This window comes from Mus musculus, chromosome 1, assembly GCF_000001635.26.
Source record: "Mus musculus strain C57BL/6J chromosome 1, GRCm38.p6 C57BL/6J".
Lineage (NCBI taxonomy): Eukaryota > Metazoa > Chordata > Mammalia > Rodentia > Muridae > Mus > Mus musculus.
This window is the reverse complement of record NC_000067.6, coordinates 97,287,016-97,311,689: the sequence shown is the minus strand read 5'-3', so window position 1 is coordinate 97,311,689 and position 24,674 is coordinate 97,287,016. Positions and strand designations below refer to the sequence as shown.

The window sequence follows — 24,674 nt, the reverse complement described above, 5'->3', positions numbered from 1 at the left end:
CCCCGTTCCGTGGGATTCCATGAGCTCTGCCTAGTGTCTGGCTCTGGTTTCCTGCATCTATTTACATCATTTACTGGGTGAAGTCACTCTGACAACAAGTTAAGTACCAATCTATGAGTATAGAGAAATATATTAGGACTAGGTCTGTGGGCTATACAGCCTGGTCCTACAGGCAATGTCAGGGGTAGCCTCCCTCTCATGATGTGGTTATGCAGCTGGATCAGTCATTGGTTGGCCACTACCACATTTGCTCTTTGACTTTTAGTGCAGCACATCTACCTCCAGACACAACTGTACGATTCCTGGTCATATACCCAAAGGATGTGCCACCATAACACAAGAACACTTATCACCCATGTTAACTGGTGCTTTATTCATTACAGATAGCCGTAAATGTGCTAGTTGAAAGGCAGCCAAATTGGTTTTAAGGAAAGTAGTTGCTGAGATTTTATCTGTACTGCTTACTTCTTCTTTAAAATTGTCCAGAGTTAATTTCTGAACCAGAACTTAAGTTCTGTTGTAGCAAAAAGCTAATTTACCTCTTCACCCTACCACCCAACTTATACATTTTTAACATAATATTTGTTTTTCTTCAAGATAGAGAAAAAGGGGACAAAATATAGATTTAATAATGTGTTCTTAATGCAGTACTGCATATTACATGTGCACTCAAAGAGAATCTGAATATTATTTTTAATATCTAGCTGCATATAAATATCCAAATAATATTTACATTCAAGAATATTTTAATTATTATAATTCAAGAATTTGAAACTAATTCTTACTGGAATCCACATTACACACATAGAATCGTATTTTAAAATCCTATTCTAGGGCTAGCAAGTGGCTTAGTCAGTAAGGACTTTTGTCCACAGAGAAGAAACCTTAGCTCAATCCAACAGCCCACAAGCTTGTATGCGAAAACTGACTCCAGAGAACTGTGCAGGCAAGACCTATGCCAAGACCTACACACTGTTCCTCTCAATAAAACTAAGAAAAAGTGCTAATTCCTAAAACAGGATTAGAAATGTTTTATAGAAATATTTTTATTATGAAAATAAAGATCCACATAGACACTTTAATGGTATTTTTCTCTTCTGAAATTACAGCACAGCTGCATCTTATGAAATCTCCAAAATGACAGACTGCAGTCCTTAGAACTCAGAACCTCACTGATTCTCCAGTCCTACAGATTTAAACCAAAAAGAGTTAGTCAATTTTCACATAAAACTAGTGTGATGGTTCAAATAGGCTTGGCCCAAGAAATGGCACGATTAAGAGGAGTAGACGAGTCATTGTGGGTTTAAGCTTTAATAACAATTTCCTAACTGCCTGGAAGCCAATCTTCTCCTCTCTGCCTTTGGATGAAGATGCACAAGTCTCAGATCCTCCAGCGCCTTATGTGGCTGAATGAAAATGGCTTGATGAAAATGGACTGAATGTCTGAACCTGCAAGCCAGCCCCAATTAAATGTTGTCCTTTTAAGAGCTGCCTTGTTCATGGTGTCTGTTCACAGCAATAAAACCCTAATAAGACAACTAGTATATAAATTTTCATGTTGTATGTTCAATTTAAAGAGTGTGAATACAATGGATATTTCCTGCTTCACACTTCCTTCTGAGTGCTGTGGGTATGGATGGAGCCACACTCCTATGCAAGGATCCATTTCCATGCAAGATTGTCAATTCTTCCAGAGAATGAAACAGCAGGGGAAACTGGCTTATGAGTTCTTGCTATAGAAAATCAGTTTAATTCTGACTTGAAAATATAACAAAACTGTGAATAATATATGAAAATTAAAATTTCTTTAGAGGAATTTTTTTAAATCAAGGAAAACTCCATACAATGATTCAAACCTATTCTCTTTTCAAGTGGAAAGCTTTCTTCAAAAAATTATTTGTGATTAAATATAGTCTGTGATTAAATGTAAATATAAGAACAAAGAAAATGGACAGTTGATTCAGGTTATTGCATATTATTAATAAATTCCAGGTGAAAGTAAAAGGTAGAGATATGTGAAGACATTAAATTTCATGTCTTCTATAGTACAAAACAACAAAAACCAGATAGTGCAAATTTTCTGGAGTAATCTATGTCAAATCATCAACAAATATAAATTTGATTGTAAAAAGCTAAAATAGTATACTTTGAAAATTTAAGTTAAGCTTCATTATATGTTCTATGGTGACATGTCTAATTTATTGGGTTATTGAGAATCAATTATCTATACTCCAAATAAAAAGTACCAAAAATGGACATTAGATGCTGGAGACATGGATCAGCAGATAAAGGCTCTAGTGTGGTCAAGACTGATGATTTTAATTTGATCGTCTTTTCTGTTCCACACACATGCCATAGCACATACTTGTAAATTTGTGTGTCCATGCACACATACACACAGAGGTAAATAAAAATATAAAAGAAAACTAATTTTAAAAATAGACTCTGTCCCATGCTCAAGAGAATGGTCGAATACCCAAGCACACCTAGGAATCACTAACTGCCCATGTTGCAATATATATGTACACACACACACAAACACAAATTTGCACACACAGATAGACACACAGACAAAGAAACACACACACATGCATACAAACATGGACAATCTCAGAAATACAGGAGCACAAACATAAACACACAGACAGACACACAGACACAGAAACATACACGCATACACCACAGGGAATAATGTTTAGAATGGAACATTTTGAGAAGACATGAAAGGTGTTGTACAAGATGAATTGTAGATATGATAATATTTTATTTTATGCATGTGTGAAATCCTAAAGAATAAAGAACACTTTAAATAGACTCTAATGAATGGAGTTAATTTGGTATGGCCTATGCCTAGTAACTAATAGGGTAACATTGTAGAGTTAAACTGTGTGTATTTTCACATTTGCAACTCAAGTACCTCTTTCAAGTCCTGTATTCCTATTAACTGTACTAGGTGTTCTTTCTGTTTCCCAAGATCCAATTTCCCAATCTCATCCCCAGCTCAGAAGCAGAAAACCATTGTTAACTTTTTCTGCACCATCAAACCAGCTTATCTGGATCTCACAGACCTTTCTCTTGTAAACTCACTCCCCAACCCCTGTTCATTGCTTTATCCTAGTTTCCAACTCCAGCATATATCCTCTGCTAACCCAAAGGCCACTCCTGTGAGAAAATAAAGTAAGCTACATGCTCTTCTTCCCCTGTTTCCCTGGATCCTGTGCCTCAGTTTTATCCCCATATCTGAAGCAGAACACCTGTGGAGCCTTCCCTGTCACTGAACACCCATCACCTGTGGATCCAATAAATCTTCAGCTTCTAACCTCTCTCTGCTAGAAGGTGCTTCCTCTCAGCTCCCAAGAGAAGCATGCACTTCCTACTAATCCAAAGGTATCTTTTGCCTGGGCAACAAGTAGGTAAATATGGATCATTTATACTTCTACTTCTCAAGAACAATCCCTCAGGTTCTTCCCCAGCTCATTATTAGAGATTCTGCTGCAGCCTCTCATTCTGCTCTGACATCATCCCAAACAGGTCATAAAGATTCTCTCTTCCAACCTTTCTTCTCCAACTCTTCTCAGTATTCCAGCCTCTAGGAGGCATTCCCTGTGAACTCATCAGTTCATCAGGCCACAGAAAGAGGTGACCAAAGTGAATACCTTCAACACTCCCTCCTGTACTTGAAACCTAATCCCTCAGCCTCATAACCATCTCTGCCACAGAACAGCTGCTGTAGCTTTCCTTCCCACTCTGTGCACATCGCTTTTAATCCCACACATCCTTTGTCCTCTTGCTGTTCCTTTCCTCATTGTTGCTTTATCCCAGTTCCCAGATCCAGCTGGTTCTCCCTTCTTACCCACAGTCCACTCCTGCCAATAGATCAGAAAGGCTGTCTGTAGATCTGCTCTCCTACTGTTCCTCTAGAGCCTGTACACCTCTCAAATCCCCAGAGCTAAGCAGAACCTGGGAGGTAACCGCTCTTCACTGCCTGTTTCGCTTTAAGGAGACAAAATAAACATATCCTGGTTGAACACTCCACACTCCTCCCTCCTGTGTGAATCCGGTGAGATGCCTAGCCTATTGCCATTGCTGTCAGATTTCAATATTCAGAAATACATTTCTCCCAGAAGCCCTTATCCCAGTAGCTATAATTATTAAGTAGAAAGATAATCCCCTACCAGGCAACGCACAGGCAGCACACTCTCTGTGAATCCAGAGCAGAAAAAGAGTCTAAGGAGCAAAATGACACTCACTGAGAATAGACTTAGAAATCAGCAACTAGACATATATTCATCCCAATCTAAGATGGCTAAATGCCAGCATGAGAACACAAAAAATAATACCCAAAATAGTATGTCTCTACTAGAAGCCATCTATCCTATCACAGAGGACCCTGAATATCTCAACATAGCTGAAGTACAAGAAAAAGACCTTAAGACAACCTTATAAATATGATAGAGTTCCTTAAACAGAAATTCCTTTAGAGAAATCCAGAAAATATAAATAAACCAATTCAAGACCAGGAAGTAGAAATAGAATCAATAAAAGAAAAACCCACATTGTGGGAATTCTAGAACTGAAAACATAAGCACTTTAAAAAAGAGACTATAGAGGCAACTGTTGTTAGTATAATACAAAAGATGGAAGATAGATTTGCTGGTGTTGAATAAGAAATACAATAAATTAAGGTATCAGCCAAAGAAAAAGGATAAATTTAAACCAATTTCTTACAAAAAGCATCTGGGAAATCCAGGACTCCAAGACAGATGAAACCTAAAATCATAGACATAGAGGAAGAAGAAACCCACCTCAATGTCCCAGAAAATGTTTGCAACAAAATCATAGAAGAAAAATTTCCTAACCTAAAAAAGGTCAAAGGTCCTTTAAAAAGCACATGAGGCATATAGACACCAAACGAAAAGTCTTGTTGGCACTAAACATACTGTACAAAGAAAGAATATCAATAGCTACAAGACTTAGTCACATCAAAAAGCAGACCTATTAGAATTAAACTTTACTTCTCAATATAGAACTCTAAAATCGAAAAGCACTTGGACAGATGTACTGCAAATGACAAAAGATGACAGGTGATACTACCATACCCATAAAACCTTTCAATCACAATAGAGAAAATAAAATATTGAATGATAAGCCCAAATTTAAACAGCTGTCTACAAATCCAGCACAACTGAAAGTGATAGTAGGAAAATTCCAACCTAAGGATGTTAATTACACCCATGAAAATACAGGGATTAAAAACTGGAAAGAAACCAAAGACTCTTCAGATTTCAGATGATATGATACTAAACATATGCCATCCTAAAAATTCAACTGTTAACTCCTGCACCTTATAAACACTTTCAGCAAAAATGTCGATAATAAAATAACTCATAAAACAGTATCTATCCTATATACAAATGACAAATGAACTTAGAAAGAAACTAGAAAAAAACTTCTTTCCCAATAGCCTCAAATAATATAAAGTATCTTAGGGTAACTCTAGTGAATCAAATCAAAATTTTGTATGATAAAAGTCTCAGTTTTTTAAGTCTTTGAAGAAACATCAGAGCAAAGGTCTCCTATGCTTATGAACAGGTAGATTAACCTAGTAAAATATCATCCTAATAAAAACACTTTACAGATAAAAGTGCAATCCCCATCAAAATTCCTGCACAATTTTTCACAGTCTTTGAATGACAGTTTTCAGACTCATGTAGAAACATGCCTGTCCACAGACTCAAAACAGGATGTCAAAAAGAATTAAAGACCTGCTAGTGGTATTACAATTTCCAATTTCAATGTGCACTATAGATTTTTAGGAATAAAAACCAAGTTGCATTGGTATAAAAACAGACAAATTGCTCAATGGAATCAAACTGAAGACCAAGACATGAATCTATATATCTATGGATACCTGATTTATGATAAATAGACAAGAAACACACAGGACATAAGAAAGCATTTTCAACAAATGCTGATGCTCAAACTGGTTGTTTGCATATAAAAGAACGCAAATACTTCCATATATGTCAATCAGCACACAACATAGCTGCAAATGAATGAAAGACTTTAAAACATAAAACCATTCACACTGAACCTGATAAATGAGTAAGGAAAATCAGGAATAGTTTTGAACTCATTGGCACAAGTGAAGACTGAAGATAACACAGTTAATATGGATGCTAAGATCAGCAGTTAATAAATAGGATCTTGTGAGACTGAAATCTTATGAAATACAAAGGACACCATTAGTGGGATAAATGACGGCCTACAGAATGGGCAGAATTTTAGCAACTTCACATCCTATAGAAGAATAAAATTCAAAGTGTATAATGAACTCAAGAAACTGGCCAAGCCCAAATGATTTTATCAGTATCAGATATCCATATAACACCTTCTGTAGAGCAAACTCAAATGGCTGGGAAACCAAGAAATGTTCACCATCCTTAGCCATCAAAGCAAAGAGAATCAATGACTTTGATATTCCATCATATACCTGTCAGAATGGCTAAGATCAGTAACACCAGTGACAGCTCATGCTGGCTCTTGTGGAATAAGCAAAACACTTCTCCATTAATGATGAAATTGTAAACTCGTACAGGCGTTATGGAAACCAATATAGCAGTTCCCTAGAAATTACTTGGAATTCATCTACCTCAAGATCCAGCTATACCACCTTGAGCATATACCCAAAGGATGTTTCATCCCATCACAAGGATATATGCTCAGGGATGTTCATTATGGTATTATTCATAATAGTCAGAAACTTGAAACAACTTACAGATTTCTCAAGTGAAGAGTAGATAAAGAAAATTTGTTCCTTTTACCCAATAGAGTATTACTATCTGTTTAAGAAAATGACATCATGGGGGCTAGAGAGATGGCTCAGTGGTTAAGACCACTCACTGTATTTCTGAAAATCCTGAATTCAATTCCCAACTCTCATATGGCAGCTCATAACTGTCTGATGCTCCCCTCTGGTATGCTGATGTACATGCAGACAAAGTACCCAAATGTATAAAATACATACAAACATGCATCTTTATATATGACATCATGAAATTTTCAAGCAAATGGAGTGAAATAAATGAAATCATCCTGAGTGAGATAACCCAGACCCAGAAAGATAAATGTGGTATAGATAGATAGATAGATAGATAGATAGATAATTAGCTATTGGATAGATAACTGACCTACAACCTGAATGCCATAAAATGCTGTCTTAGTTAGGATTCCTATTGCTGTAAAGAGACATTGTGCCCACAGCATCTCTTATAAAAGAAAACATTTAGTTGGGGCTGTCATACAGTTTAGACATTTAGTGTCAACTGTCATACGGCATGAAGTAAGGCCTCAAGGAAGCAGCATACAAATGCTGGAGAGGTAGCTCAGCATTCTACATCCTAATTATCAGGCAGTCGGCCTGGCCTAAACATCTGAAACATCAAAGCCCAACCTCTGTGACACACTTTCTCCATCAATACTACTCAAACTCCAACAAGGCAACACACCTCCTAAGAGTGCTACTACCTATGTACCTATGGGGGCTGCTTTCATTCAAACCACCTCAGAGGTTAAGTATAGAGGAAGTCTCTAAAGGAGGTGGGGGAACACATGGATCACACTGGGAGTGAATGTAAAACAGGTTTTATCAGTGCAAAGTGGGGTAGTGGGGATGTGAAAATAAGGATCAGGTGGGGAGAAGCAGGGAAGATAGGGTTGAGGCAGGGAGTACAGGGAGAAACAGCTAGAATTGAGGGATGAGAGGGGAGAGATAGAGATAGAGATAGAGAGAGAGAGAGAGAGAGAGAGAGAGAGAGAGAGAGAGAGAGAGATCTAGAATAGTGGAAATTCTCTAGAATATAGGAAGGCAAACCAAGTCAGATTTCCTATACTGGTGGAGGCAGAGTCCCAACTTGCCATCTCTTGCCTCAAAGGAGACTGCAGTAACACAAATTCATTGCATTCTAACGAGTTATCAGAGACATCTATCTCATGGAAATCCACAAACCATCAAGACTTGTTAAACAATGGTTTCTCTCCACAGACTAACAGGGGGCCCCATTGCCAAGGTCAACACCCACACAACTCATTGAACATAGAAAAGTCCAGCTGGTGCCTTCATTGAGCCTTCCTGTCTTTATTCTAATGTCTTTGGTGTGGGAAGGTACCTCATAGGCTGCCAAAAGAGAAATGCAAACATTAAACCAACCACAAAACTTTTGACCCACAACCCATCATGTCTGCAAGATATGGAAAGATAGTGGTATGAGAGTAGACAACCAATGTCTGATTTGACTTAAGGACCATTCCATGAGATAGAATTCATACCTCACACTGCTTGGTTGGCCAAGAACAGAAAACAAGATAGGCCTGAAACCAAGGGTAAAAACAAAGACTGCCTGTATTTAGAGAGAGAGAAAAAAGGTATAAATAAAATAATTCCTAATTATATTCTGTCATGCTCATAGATCAGTGACTTATTTAATCATCCTCAGAGAATCTTCCTTCTTCAGCTGATTGGAACCAGGGTGGAAACCCACAGATAGATTTTATTTACTCAGAGAGCATTATTCAGAGAGAGAGAGAGGTAGGGGGAGGGGAGGGGGAGGGAGAGGGGAGAGAGAGAGAGAGAGAGAGAGAGAGAGAGAGAGAGAGAGAGAGAGAGAAAGATCTTGGAACACACAACTCTAAATAGGATGTCTCCATCAAATTCCTTCCCTTAGAGCTCCAGGAAATCCAAGGAAGAGGAATCAGAAAGAGTGTAAGAGCAAGAGGGCCCCAAGACAAGAAAGATGTTCTCTATCAATTGAAAAGTTCTTGTCAATTCACAGAAACTGAAATAGCAAGCCCAGAGCCTACATGGATCTCTACCAGGTCTTCTGCATATATTATATCTTTCAGCTTATTTATTTTTATAGGATTTTTCAGAGTGTGAAAGAGTGGGTCTCTGATTCTTGAGCCTGCACTTTTTCTTTCTGTTGGGTTGACTTCTCTAGCATCAATGCAATGGATTTTTCTTTTATCTTATGTATTATTTTGACATGATTGCTTGATATCTGCTAGAAGCATGTTCTTTTCTAATAAGAGGTAGGAAGAGGATACATACATCTGGAGGTGAGGGGATATGGGGGACCTGGGAAAAGTAGAGGAAATGGAAAATAATCAGGATATATTTTATGAGAGAAAGAGAAAAAATATGTAGAATATTTTTTAGGTGTTAACAAAACTGTATGTTTCATAATATCTTCAGCAATCTTAGCACAAACAGTAGTTTTACATTCCAAATAAAAATTGTGTGATAATATGAAGCATACCTTTAGATGCAATTATTCACAATTATTGTTTTTAAATTATCAATATATTTCATTGAAGGGAAAGCAAACAATCCTTACACAATGATGAAATCAGTTTGTAATTAATCTTTGCCATCTTCTGTTTTTGCTTTTTTACTCTTCACAGGTGTATTCAGACTCTCAGTATTTTCTTTTACCACGTAATCATGTTTGCTCACCGCATAAATACAAAGCAAGCTTGTGGCTACTTGCATGCTAATCCCTGAAATTAAGACAATATAAATAGTAGAAGTGTAACTATATCATATTTAACAAAAGTTTTTAAATGGAAAATGTCATTTACCCAGATAAACCATATAGTTTACTTCTGAAGGTATTAGTTCTCCATTGACAAAATATTATAATTTTTTGACAAATTATGTATTTTAAAATGCTTACTAAATTTTTCATACTTATCAGATAGCATCCAAAAAGTAATGTTCCATGAATTCATAAACTATGTTAATTTTCAAGTACATAATTTATATTTTCAAAACTTAACTATCAATAAGAGCTGAAACTTGCTTATGTTTTATGTATTTTAATTGAAATCTTAATCACATACAAATAAAATAATTGCCTTATAGATTTAATTTTTGTCTCAAATTTCTTAAAATTACAAATAGTACATAAAAATAATTAAACTTCACAAGTGAAACTCCCTGTTAGTGCCCAAAAGTTGTAGGAAATCAATACTAGCTATCTAATCAAACAAGAAACATTAATAAGTCTTTTTCATTTATGGACTATTGCATCTGTTTTAAGGGATAACATCTCAAAGACATAGTTACCTGTGATAGTAAAGTAATAGCAGCATGAAAATTACAAGGAGTGAGTGACTATAATGTGCATTTGGAAGCTGTTCTGGATAGCTCTGAAGCTAATTATATTTGATGTTAATTCTGTTCTCCCGTGAGTGGTTGTCAACAAGGAATGAGTCAGCACTCAGGTGATTTCCTGTAAACCTGCTTTCCCACCTTAATTTGTAAAATAAAGGAGAGCTGATGATTGGGCAGATAAAAGGGAAGGTGGAGCAGAAGGTGGGAGAAAGAGGAAGGAGAAAATGGGAGAGGGAGAGGATGCAGAGGAGGAGGAGGAAGAAGAAAAGCTGAGCTGGAGAAACCACAAGTTCTAAGGGGTCTCATAGATGTGGAAGATGGTAGTGTAGTAGTAGATCTGCCCAATCTAGGCTTGCAGGATGTAATCACATGAACTGAGTCATGTTTTCATTGCCAGGCATATTTAGGAGGAGATTTACAGCAACAGGAAGCATAAAGTTTGAGAAAATAAAGAGAAATTATTTAAAATAAACCTAGTATCTCTTCTAAGAAAAGGGGCATGCTAGTAAAAATGGATCTGACCACAGTGGAAAAAAAATCTAGACAATACACTAACTTTTCCCATGTTTGATAACTAAAGAAATAAGGAATTAACATCCAAAGGAAGAGAAAATTTCGTGACAGTGACATGGAGTACATTTTCCACAGCAGATGGGAGCAAGAGATGGAAAATCACACTTTCACCCAAGAAGGACCTGTGAGAGAATGGAGCATTCTGTTGTAATCTTACAACGACTACCTGGAATGATTACATAGAACAAAGTCCAAAGAAATGCCAAGAGTTGTGCTTAATATTGAGAGGGCAATATTCAAACAATCAAACAGTAATGATATGCCGTGGGCAGCACTGGCTGTTTCTATTCAGTATTTTACACTAGTAAAGATTTGGAAATTTTATAGCCTGGTCAGGAAATAGCAAAACCATGTTTGGAAGAATAGAACATAAGTGTGGCCCAGTAAGCACTTGCTAATGAGATTCGTGTGACTCTGTATGAGTGGACAGTTTTGGATCAGAACAATGAAGAAAGGCCTACAGGACATTCCAGAACTCCGTAAAGATCTCCTTGGCACCAGAAATGGACTTCCTGTCCAGGGGAAGTTTCTCTCCTTACTGCCAATGAGTACCACAAAAATAGTCATGGCTCAGTCTTCAGTATCAGACCTCACATCGACAGCAGATCTTACTAAGTGGTCATAGTTGTCCAGGGAAGCAAAATGCAAGTGTTGTGGGGTTACTGACAGCTTCAACAAAATTCTCACAGGAAGTCCTGTAGACCAAACTGAAATGTGGTACAAGGTTGGAGCCTATACAGAATAGGCTTACTGTGGCTATGGGAAGTTGAGCTTTGGAAGTGGACCTGTAAAGTGGACAATAGACAACCAAAGTAGTTAAAAATATTCTTCTGCTTAAGATAAAGATAATTTGCAAAGCCAAGCCAAAAAAAACAAAACAAAACAAAACAAAACAAAAAAAAAAACTCTGGGTCAACATCACAGGGCAAAGGTTGCCTGAGAGGCCACCCTTCATTACAATTTTTTCAAGATATCAGGTTTGGAGCTTTAAGACTCTATCTTCGGTGTTGGATTTCAACTTTTGTTCTAGCTTCAGTCCTCCTCTCCACTTCCTGACATCCTCCTTTGGACTACTGATGTTTATCCTGTGCTTGTCAGGCTCCTAACTTGTAAACATGTAACTTTTTAAAATATCAGCTCTTATCTGAAAGTGCTTTCTATGTGTCCCAGTTGAACCTGTGGATTTAGTATTTGCTGTGATGTAGCAGAGTCCTTGGCACTATCAGGATGGGATCATTACATTTTATATTAGGAGAAGGTCATAGATCTTAGAAGTCAGGGGTGGATTGCTACAGATTGGATATTTATGCAGTGGAAGCTTGACTGTACTATATTAATACACTGGTGATGAGTCTTGTAAGAGGTCGTCCACAGTGGGACAGTCAGAGAACAGCACAGATAAGGATTTTACAAGTCATTGACCCTGATTCTTATTGTAGCAATAAGCCTAAGCTCTGGATATTCTAGCTTCCTGTCTCACAATATGGCACTTCCATGACAGAAAGGTTCCAGACATTATGTAGAGGAATATGATCTGATTATCCAGCAAAAAAAGGCTGTTTTAGAATTGTAATTCTATTTGGAATCTGAAACTCTCAGGCTATATAAATTTTATTATAAAATACCAAGATTCAAGTACTTTTTAGAGCAATTAAAAATGTAATAGTAATACACATAATATCTATAAGATTTATCCATATTTTCAAAATAGGCAACTTTTCTTCATTTTGGATAAGAATAGTATCTGCCATGTAATGTCATATGGTCATTATCCATTCATCAGCTGGTGAGATTGCTGCACGTTGTTTTTGATCTAGATGGTGACTAAAAACTCCTATAGCTTTTCTTCACTATCTCATATTTTCTTTGCTTTGTGTTTGCTTGACTGGTTAATATAAATGACTGGCCTTACAACTTACCAGATTTTTTTCTGTGCATGTGTGAGCCAGCTATTGAAATTACACTTTATTACCTCAACTCCTGTGTGGTTAGCCTCAAATTTTAAGTTGTTCTTATTTTCTAATTTGTTATTTTTATGGAATTTAAGTTATTTTTCATACTCTCTTTTCTGTTTACATTCTCTTATTTATGTCTATACAGAAGACATATCCTGGTGGAGTAAATTCCAAAGTGTACAAACCACTAACTACCTCATTAACACAAACATGCACAATACAACATTACTTTTTGTTTCAATATGCTGATACCAATTCAATTAATTCACATTCATTATTCATGTATTTTATGCACAAATATTTTATCAAATGTAAGAATTCATCTTGTATGGGGTCCATCATTCTCCAACTCGCAGATAAAATATCTGAACTAGCATAATTTTCTTTTTCCTTCTCTCTTAGTAGATATGTTGTCAGTTTGATCCAGTGATTTTTTTCATGAAGATCTTACATTTATTTGCATTTTATTTAAAAGAAATATTCAGTATAACTCAACAATACCTGGACATCAATTCTCTCATACGTTTGAAAGATTTTCAATAAGTTAATATGGAATAATATAAATCTTATCAAACCAAAAATGAGGAAACTTTCAAGTATTGTCTTCTGACAGATAATAGATTTTGATGACATTATTTACAACATGCCTTAGTTTTGATTTTAGTTTTGTGAAGAGACACTATGACCATGGCAACTCTTATAAAGGAAAACATTTAATTTGGGATGGCTTTCATATTCAGAATATTAGTCCATGATTATCATGGTGGGAAGCATGGAAGCATGCAGGCAGAGATGGTCATGTAGATGGAGCTGAGCATTGTGCATCCTGATCCACATGCATAAGAAGGAAACTCTGTGCCACACTGGACAAAGCTTAAGCATAGAAGACCTCAAAGCCCACTTCCACAGTAATATGTTTCTTCCAGCATGGCCAAAATTACGCCAACAAGGCCACAACTCCTAATAGTGTCACTTCCTATGGGACAAGCATTCAAACACATGGATCTATGGGGACTATACCACTATATTTCAATTCCTGGCCTCAGTAGGATTATAATGCAAAACATGTTTAGTCAAAATTCTTTTTCTTTTTTTAATTTTCTTTTTTAATTAGATATTTTCTTCATTTACATTTCAAATGCTATCCCCTTTCCTAGATTCCTCTCCAAATATCCCCTATCCCCTCCCCCCCTGCCCTGCTCCACAACCCGCCTACTCCTGCTTCCTGGCCCTGGCATTCCCCTGTACTGGGGCATATAATCTTTGCAAGACCAAGGGCCTCTTCTCCCATTGATGGCCAACTAGGCAATCCTCTGCTATATATGCAGCTAGAGACAGGAGCTCGGGGTGTGTGTGGGGGTACTGGTTAGTTCATATTGTTGTTCCTCCTATAGGGTTGAAGACCCTTTCAGCTCCTGGGTACTTTCTCTAGCTCCTTCTCTGGGGACACTGTGTTCCATCCAATGGATGACTGAAAGCATCCACTTCTGTATTTGCCAGGCACTGGTATAGCCTTACAGGAGATAGCTATATCAGGGGCCCTGTCAGCAAAATCTTGTTGGCATATGCAATAGTGTCTGGGTTTAGTGGTTGTTTATGGCATGGATCCCTGGGTGGGGCAGACTCTGGATTGTCCTTCCTTCTATCTCAGCTCTGAACTTTGTCTCTGTAACTCCTTCCATGGGTATTTTGGTCCCCATTCTAAGAGGAACGAAGTATCCCCACTTTGGTCTTCCTTCTTGAATTTCATGTGTTTTGCAGATTGTATCTTGGGTATTCTAAGTTTCTGGGCTAATATCCACTTATCAGTGAGTGCATATCATGTGAGTTCTTTTGTGTCTGAGTTACCTTACTCAGGATAATATCCTCCAGATCCATCCACTTGCTTAGGAATTTCATAAATTCATTGTTTATAATAGCTGAGTATTACTCCATTGTGTAAATGTACCACATTTTCTGTATCCATTTCCCTGTTGAGGGACATATGGGTTCTTTCCAGCCTCTGGCTATTATAAATAAGGCTGCTATGAACATAGTGGAGCATGTTCGCTTATTACAAGTTGGGACATCTTCTAGGTATATGCCCAGGACTGCTATTTCTGGATCTTCCGGTAATACTACGTCCAATTATCTGAGGAATAACCAAACTGATTTAATTCTATTTTCACCAGCTTTCTGTTTTTGGTGGGTTCCTTTATTGCCTAAACTCAACTGTCCTGAAACTCTATCTGTAGTCTAGGCTGACCATGATCTCAGATACCTGCATGCCTTTGTATCCTGAGTGCTGTGATTAAAATCATGTACCTCCATGCCTAGAAATAAGCTGCTCTTTAATTCCTTTTTGTTGTTGTTATTATTATTATTATTGTTATATTTTTCTTTATTTATGTTTCCAATGTTGTCCCCTTTCCTCATTTCCCCTAAAAAAAAAACCCTATACTATCTCCCCTCCCCTGCTCACTAACCCACCCATTCTTGCTTCCCTGTTCTGGTATTCCCCTACACTGGGGCATCTAGCCTGGGCCTCTCCTGTCATTGATGACCAACAAAGCTCTCCTCTGCTACATATGCAGCTGGAGCCATGGGTCTCTCCACATGTACTGTTTGGTTGATAGTTTAGTCTCTGGGAGTTCTGGGGGTACTGCTTGGTTCATATTGTCGATCCTTCTATGGGGTTACAAACCTTTTCAATTCCTTGGGTCCTTTCTCTAGCTCCTCCATTGAGAACCCTTTGCTCAGTTCAATGGATGGCTATGAGCATTCAGTTATGTATTTGTCAGGCACTGGCAGAGTCTCTCAGGAGACAGTTATATCAGGCTCCTGTCAGCAAGCACCTGATGGCATCCACAATAGTGTCTGGGTTTGGTAACTGTATATGGGGTGGATCCCCAGATGGGACAGTCACTGGGTGGCCTTTCCTTCAGTTTCTGCTCCAGTCTTTTTCTCTGTATTTCCTTCCATGGGTATTTTGTTCCCACTTCTAAGAAGGACCGAAGTATCCACAATGTGGTTTTCCTTCTTGAACTTCATGTGGTCTGAGAATTGTATCTTGGGTATTCCAAACTTCTGGGCTAATATCAACTTATAAGTAAGTGTATACTATGTGTGTTCTTTTGTGATTGGGTTACCTCACTAAGGATGATATTTTTTAGTTCTGTCCATTGCCTAAAAACTTCATGAATTCATCATTTTTAATAGATGAATTGTACTCCATTGTGTAAATGTATCACAATTTTGGTATCCAATTATCTGTTTAAGGACATCTGGGTTCTTTCCAGCCTCTGGCTATTATAAATAAGGCTGCTATAAAGATAGTGGAGCATGTGTCCTTATTACATGTTGGAGCATCTTCTGGGTATATGCTCAGAAATGGTATACCTGAGTCCTCAGATTTTACTATGTCTAGTTTTCTGAGGAAATCCCAAACTGATTTCCAGAGTGGTTGTACCAGCTTGCAATCCCACTAGTAATGGAGGAGTGTTCTTCTTCCTCCACATCCTCACAAGCATCTGCTGTCACCTGAGGTTTGATCTTATCCATTCTGATCGATGTGAGGTAGAATCTCAGCGTTGTTTTGATTTGCATTTCCCTGATGACTAAGGATGTTGAACATTTCTTTAGGTGCTTTTCAGTCATTCAGTATTCCTCAAATGAGAGTTCTTTTTTTAACTCTGTACTCCATTTTTTTTTCCACAGGTTTATTTGGTTCACTGGAGTTTCTGAGTTCTTTGTATATATTGGATATTAGTCCTATATCTGATATAGGGTTGGTAGTGATATTTTCCCAATCTGATGATTGCTATTTTGTCCTATTTACAGTGTCCTTTGCCTTACAGAAGCTTTGCAATTTTATTAGGTCAAATTTGTCAACTCTTGATCTTAGAGTACAAGCTATTGGTATTCTGTTAAGGAAATTTCCCCCTGTGCCCATGTGCTCAAGGCTCTTCCCCTTTTTCTTTTCTACTAGTTTTAGTGTATCTGGTTTTATGTGGAGGTCCTTGATCCACTTGGAGTTGAACATTGTACAAGGAGATAAGAATGGATTGATTTGTACTCTTCTACATTCTATCTGCCAGTTGAGCCAGCACCGTTTGTTGAAAATGCTGTCTATTTTCCACAGGATAGTTTTAGCCTTTTGTCAAAGACAAAGTGACCATAAGTGTGTGGGTTCATTTCTGAGTCTTCAATTCTATTCTATTGATCTACCTGTCTGTCGCTGTAGCAGTACCATGCAATTTTTTATGACAATTGTTTTGTGATCCAGCCTGAGGTCAGGGATGTGTGATGGGATCTTGCTATGATGTCCCAAATCACTTCATTCCACATAATGTCTTTAATATGTTTAGCTGCTTGAACATGGGATTTTGCTCCTTTTTACTTCCTGGTGCCTGTTTTCTCCATGAAACATACGTTTTGTAAATTTCCTTGTTCCTTTTCATCAAACTGTTCTTCACTTGAGTGAACCACGGGACAGTCTATTCTAGGCTGTTTGAGATTTTATTTTCCATGAAATTAATCTAAACATCTTCACTTTAACCTCAGGCAGACTCTTCAGACAAGGGTAAGAGCAGCCACATTCTGCACCCTAATATAACCGGAATGATCTCTAGACAACATACTAACATCTTTCTCCTCTGAAACTTGAGCCCAGCACCCAGAAGTTCAAATCACACTCAGCACCACTGTCTTCTATGTTCTTACTAGTATGACCTAATTTTCCTAGTTAAAATGCCCTCCAAAGCTTTTCCAACCCATAAGCCCAAATCCACATTCTTCCAAATCAAATCATGGCCAGGCTTATCATGCCACACTCCATTCCCTTGTACAAACTTCTATCTCAGAATGTTACTGGTGGGAAGAGACACCACAGTAATTCCTATAAAAGAAAATATGTACCTAGGATAGGCTTACACTGTCAGAAATTTGGTCCATTACTGTGATCATGAGAAACATGCTGGAGTGCAGGCAGACATGGTAATGGAACATAAATTGAGAGTTTTACATCTTGATGTGCAGGCTGTAGGTTACTGTATGCTACACTGGGCATATAGATTGAGTATAGGAGTAATTTAGCTTGCATCCACAGTAACATAGTTTCTGTAAAAGTCTCACCCCTACTTAAAATACCACACCTCCTAGCAGTGTCATTCCCTATATGCCAAGCCATCAAACAGATAAATGTGTGTATGTAGGGGAGTGATACCTGTTCAAACCACCAAACAGATATAATAATTTTGTTCAAATTTATCTAATATTTAACATTTACTCTCAAAAATCTCATAGAGAAAATAAATATATATGCAAATTAGTAATCACACTACATTTATAATAATTATCACATGTTTTCTTAAAGTATAACATAAATGTAGAGGGCATTTAACAGAAAAATATATACATTTATTTAACTTATGTATTACAGATTCATAAAATAATTCCTACATAATTATATAAGTCTTTAGTTATCGAAGTACTTATTCATAGTTATTACCTTGGTATAAACAATTAAAAATTTTAAACAACTTTTTATATAAATTTATACAATTCACATCACTTACATATTGCTACAAATGTGTAGGCCAATTGTTTCTTTTTATAAATCCAACAACGTACTTTAATTCCACATTCATCAATGTCCCAAAAACTACAACATAAAGCTGATGTTTCTGCAAAAAATATTGGTGCAGGGATAGCTCCTATAAAAGAAATCAATGATTAGAAGTACTTCATAGAAAAACAGGATGAGAATAATTTCTTCTCAACAAACACACACACACACACATGCGCACACATACGTATATGCACTATATGTATACACACACACACACACACACACACACACACACACACACACTCATGATCCTCTAAAGAAACTATTTAAAATTCTGCAAAAGTCTTTTACCTACTTGATAATTAATATCTTGATACTCGCATGTATACCAATTATAATTGTACTTTGTAATGATTTTAGAATTCTGTTCATGCTGTTGTTTACAAGAGATCATAAAGTAGTTTTTTTTGTATTTTCAGGGAATATTTAGCAGACATATTTACAATAAAGGAGCTATACTACTTGATTTTTTACTCCCAGTATCTTTAAATATAGATAACTATGAGATTTTTAATGAGCAAAAGTGACTTCATACAATTATCTGATTGCATTCTCTTGTCTATGTCACTTGAGAATGCTTCTCTTATTCCTGGGGAATATATTCCAATGACCTCCAGTGGATGTTTGAAACTGTATGTTGCACCAACCTGTCTATACATACATAATCATAAATACCCCCGCAAACCATGACTCCCCTGTACTTGGTGTGTGTGTGTATGTTAAATGTGGTTTAATGTTTTGCTATCCATTAAAACACATCTTTTCATATCTTTTATTTTAATTTAGCTTAATAGCACATGAGATCATAAATCTTCTATCATTCTTAGTTTTGATAGACTCATCCTCTATTTCTCCTCCCTTCATCTCTTTCCCATCCTTTTAAAACCACAGCATCTGGTATTTCCCTCTGTGTTTTCATATCAGATGAGTTTTATCATTCTTGTTTATATATTTTTACTCACACTGCAAGATCATTGTTGCCCATATAACTTCTTCATGAAGACTTCATTCTCTCTAAGGCTTCCCTGGCCCTTCTTTTGCTGCTCTATTATTTCACTCCCTGCCTGAACCCCTGTGCTCCCTACATTCTCCCTCTCTACTTTCATCTCACCTACATTATGCCACCCCTCCTCCCCAAATGCATCCTATCAAGCAATGGGCCATTTCAAGTTTCAATATGTACCTTAGATTAAACTTACAAATGATCAGAAGCTAGGATCCACATATAAAAAAGAACATTTAGAATTATATTGTTGGACATGAATGACCTCACTCAATATAGTTTCTTTTGGTTATATTACATTTTCTTTCAAGTTTCTCAATGTCACTGGTAAGCAAAGTTATACTTTGTATATTTATGCATTCTTATGGTCCATTCATCAGCTGACGACCATCTATCTAAGTTGCATCCATTTCTAGCTGTAATGCAATATAAAGTCAATGAGCATGAATATGGGGGTATCGATGTAAATAAGAAATCAATACCTTTGGTTATATGCCCAAGAATGGTATAACAGGGTCATGTGGTAAGAATTATTTTAGTTTGAACAGCTGTGTCCCACACTTGTAAATAATACTCTGCATGAACAGAGGTAATATTAAGTGAAAATCTCAGTGTCAAACACAATTTTCCTCTCTGTTGATTATTGGTCAGGGAGGCTGTGGAGGTACTAGAAACAATATGGACTATGGTCATTGATAATAGTACCACCACATCTAGAAGATAAGACCTGATTACTGAAGAACACACTTTGGTTACAGGACACAGAGAAAACAACCTTGAAATCTCTCTGCTGACTAATGTTCATAGAGCTAGGTGAGCTATGCAGGCTGTTGGAGAAAAGTAGGGTATTATTCATGGCCAGACCCAACTATAGTACAATGATTTCGGGCAGGTAGTACTCGTGGTGCAATAGTGGGAAGCTTGTTTATATGGACTATCAACTCTTTTCTTATTGAACTAGAGAACTACTCTGCAGGAGGAAATTCATGAGTACTACTATAAGTATAGTCAAAAACTATGATGAGGGATAATATTTCACAGGACACAATTCTTATGGCAACTGACAAGCATAAAACAACAAATATAGTATTATATTGGATATGTGTCTATTTTATATACTCTATAAGATTTATCAGTGTAATTTGTGTGGGATGAGGACACTTCAGCTCCAAATGCAATATAATTCAGCTAATACAATATAATTGATACCTATTTTGTTTAATTGGATCGCTTTTATTTTATCTAATTTCTTTATGTGTTTACTTAGCTTCTACATATTTCAGAGCAATTTTATATTCATTTTCGTATCACTTTGCACTATTATTAATTGAAGCCTAAATATACATGAAAATGTACATATCAATGATGAACAATTTTATACATTGAATATAGCTGAAAACACATACCAATGAATCTCCAAATTGTATACATCACACCCAGGCTCATTGAATTCCAACTGGTAGGTACACTTCTGAAAGCAAATAGCAATGATCTTACCTGTGAGTGTCACATGCTAGGTTTATGCTTTTAAATGTATGTCATATTTAATTTATACTACAAATATTTAGCTGGTTGACAAAAGTTCAATTTGGCCTATGAACACAGAGTATATCTATCCATTTACCCATTATTTAACATGACAACTAGAAACTCAAACCCCATAATTCTTTCCATGGGAAAGAACTTTATGGATCAAATCAACCTGAGCCACCTTTTCCTGAAACAACTCAGCTCTGTCTAGCTCTCATGTTTACTTTCTTCCCTCTGCCAGGTATGGAATTGCTTAGAGTCCGTTTCAGCATTGTTAAGTCCACTCTGTATTTTCCTAGTTTGGTGTTTTTGGTGGATTCTACACTCCATAAATTGTATCAGTAAGCCTACACTTAACATTCTGGCCTTCGATTGAGTTCTAACTAAATGGCATTTTTTAGTGAAGGAGAGAGCTTAAGTCCATTCTTTACCTTCAGGCTTCTCTCCATGGTTACTTGGGGTGAGTGAGTTCCACAGATGGTTGTCTTCCTTACAAGAGCTCCTCTCTCACTCTCATTCCCGTTACAGCATAGGGGCTGCATACCATACTATGAAATGTCATTCTTTACCTCCAGCCTACATTTGGTTGCAACTTTATTCTATTTTACTTGAATCATCCTAATTTCTGGGTTTCCCCTCTTTCACGTGGTATTATTATATTCACAACCCCTAATTAAAATTAATGAAAAATAACTTCATGTCATTTAAAAGAGGAGACACTCACCCACACGGATGGAAACAAGTCTAATTTGTCAAGCCATACACAGAAACACATCATTAATGGTAGATAAGCCTTGTTGGGAAGAATAAAAGTTCAGCAGGAAGAGATGAAACGGTAAAAAGAAAAGTCTAAAATCTATTATGTACATTCAGGAGTAAAAATTAAGATGTTTTTTTATTTCATTTTTGTTTTTTTTACAAGATAGGTTACACAGATTTGTAAAAAAATTTTCAGTGCTCCCTGATTACAGAGCCCGCAGGCTGTCTTGTGTAGCTGTCCTCTCTGGGCTATCCAGTCACAGCACACCTAAGCACATTCTCTCTCACTGAAGCCCCAAAAGACTGTTTAGTTAGAGGAAGCTGAACCAAGGCAGGCACACTAGTCAGAGACAGACATTGGTCCACTTGTTAGGGGATGAACAAGAAGACCAAGCTTCACTTCTGCTACAAATATGTAGGGGCCTAGGTCCAGCCTCTACATGCTCCTTGGTTAGTGGTTCAGACTCTGAAACCCCACAGACCCATGTTAGTTGACTCTGTAGGTCTTCTTTTGGTGTTCTTTGCCATTCCAGCTTTCTAACTTCCACTCTTCCACTGTATTTCTGATTGAAGACATCAAATATTTGTTTAAGAAGCAAAAGAAATTAGATCTGCATTTCAAATCAACACCTTATGCTTTGTGACAAATATGTATTGATTTTCATTTTTCTTATTTTTCTTTGTGTGTGTGTGTGTGTGTGTGTGTGTGTGTGTGTGTGTGTGTGTTTTCAATCAGGGTTTCTCTGTGTAGTCCTGGCTGTCCTGGAACTTACTCCGTTACCAGGCTGGCCCCGAACTCACAAATCCACCTGCCTCTGCCTCCCGAGTGCTGGGATTAAAGGTGTGCACCACCACGCCCGGCGATTTCCATTTTTCTACATACAGATGAGCAGTTAGACCACAGTAGTTATTGAATATACTGTCGTTTGTCCATTGTATATTTTTGACTTCTCTGTCAAGATCAAGTGTGCATAAGAGTGTGGGTTTATTTCAGGGTCTTCAATTCTAATCCACTGTTCAACCTGTCTGTCTGTGTACCAATCCCATGCATGTTTTATCACTACTGCTTTATGGTACTCCTTGAGGTCAGAGATGATGTTTCCTTCAGAATATCTTGATTTTTGTTAGAATTGTTTTCCCTAGCTTGGGATTTTATTTTTCCATATGAAATTGAGAATTACTTTTTCCATGTCTGTGAAGAATTGTGTTGGAATTTTGATAGGGATTGAGTTGAATCTGTAGATTGCTTTTGGTTGAATAGCCATTTTTACTATGTTAATCCTACCAACATTAGCATTGGAGAGCTCTCCATTTTCTGAGGTCTTCGATTTCTTTCTTGAGTGGATTGAAGTTTTTGTCACACAGATCTTTCACTTGTTTGGTTAGAGTTACCCCAAGATATTTTTTATTATTTATGACTATTGTAAAGGGTGTTGTTTTCCTATTTTCTTTCTCAGCCCATTTAGTATTTGTACAAAGGCAGACTACCAATTTGAGCTAATTTTATATCCAGCTAACTTGCTCATCTTATCAGTTTTAGAATGTCTCTGGTAGAATTTTTTGGGTTAACTTATTTATACTATTATGCCATCTGCAAATAGTGATACTTTGACTTTTTTGCCAATTTGTAGCCCCTTAATTTCATGTTGTCATGATGCTCTAGCTACAATTTCAAGTACTATATTGAATAGGTATGTGGACAGTCCAGGTTGATCAAGAACATCAACATAATACCAGGTACACTGAATCTAATAGAAGAAAAGGTGGAAAAGAGCTCTGAACTCACTGGCACAGGGGCAAATTTCCTAAACAGAATGCCAGTGGCTCAGGCTCTAAGATCAAGAATTGATAAATGAGATCTTATGAGACTGAAAGGTTTCTGTAAGGCAAAAGACACAGTCAATAGGACAAATACACAACCTACAGATTGGGAAAAAAACCTTCACTAACCTCACATCCAATAGAGCGCTAATATCCAAAATACATGAAGAACTCAAAAAGCTCACCTCCAGAAAACAAACAACATCCAAAAAAAATTGGTGTATAGATCTAAACAAAGAATTCACAAGAGAAGAATCTTGAATGGCCGAGAAGCATTTAAAGCAATGTTCAAAGTCCCTAGTCATCAGGAAATTACAAATCAAAATGACTCTGCGAGTCTACCTTACACCAATCAGAATGGCCGAGATCAAAATCTCAGGTGGGAGCATGCTGGTGAGGGGGTGGAGAAAAGGAACACTCCTCTATTGCTTGTGGGATTGGAAACTTTACAGCCATTCTGGAAATCAGCCTGAGGTTCTTCAGAAAATTGTAATAGATCCACCTTGAGCATATATGCAAAAGATGCCACACCATGCAACAGGGGTCTGTGTTCTACTATGTTCATGGAAGCCTTATCTGTGATAGCCAGAAGCTGGAAACAACCCAGATGTTCCACAACTGAAAGGATATAGAAAATGTAGTTCATTTACATGATGGAGTACTATTCATCTGTTAAGAACAAGTACACCATGAATTTTTCAGGCAAATGAATTGAACTAGAAAATATCAGCCTGTGTGAGTTAACTCAAACCCAAAAGGACATGCATGTTATATAATCAATAATAAGTGGATATTAGCCAAAAAAGTACAGAGTTCCTAGGATACAATCCACAGAACTCAGAAGGGCCCAAGTTAGGATGCTTCAACCCCAACTGGGATGGAGAAGAAAACAATAGAGGGAGGCAGAGAGAGGGAGGGATCAGAGTGGGAGAGAGTGGAGGGAAAGGGAAAAAGGGAAACAGTATAAGGCATGGTTTTCAAGGGTGATGGGGAGAGATAGGAAGAAGACCTGAGGGCAAGTATAGAACAAACAGAAATACACAAACTCAACGGGGAGGTAATTTAGATGTGGGGTAACCTCTGGAATGAGCCAGAGACCTGGGAAGTGAGGGATTCTCAGGACTGAAAGGGAAAGGGAGGGGCTTTACATGAAATGCCAATAGTGGGGGAACTTGTAGAGTCCACCTCCAGGAGAAAGGCAAGACATCAAATGGAGGAATGGGGTTGCCATCCAACAGTTAAAAATTCTGACCT

General features: G+C 37.2%; 1 protein-coding gene across 1 annotated transcript in view; it reads right to left on the bottom strand.

Moving 5' to 3' along the window:
* Positions 1-1,140: 1,140 nt before the first annotated feature.
* Positions 1,141-24,674, bottom strand: part of Gm7133 (predicted gene 7133) — a 147,856-nt gene continuing 124,322 nt past the window's right edge. Inside the window, exons 11-14 of the mRNA XM_981711.4 lie at positions 20,717-20,781; positions 18,255-18,392; positions 9,393-9,555; positions 1,141-1,186 (exon numbers count right to left, since the gene is read on the bottom strand). Of these exons, the coding sequence (XP_986805.2) occupies positions 9,416-9,555; positions 18,255-18,392; positions 20,717-20,781 (343 nt within the window). The 3' untranslated portion in view covers positions 1,141-1,186; positions 9,393-9,415. The remainder of the gene's footprint in view (positions 1,187-9,392; positions 9,556-18,254; positions 18,393-20,716; positions 20,782-24,674) is intronic.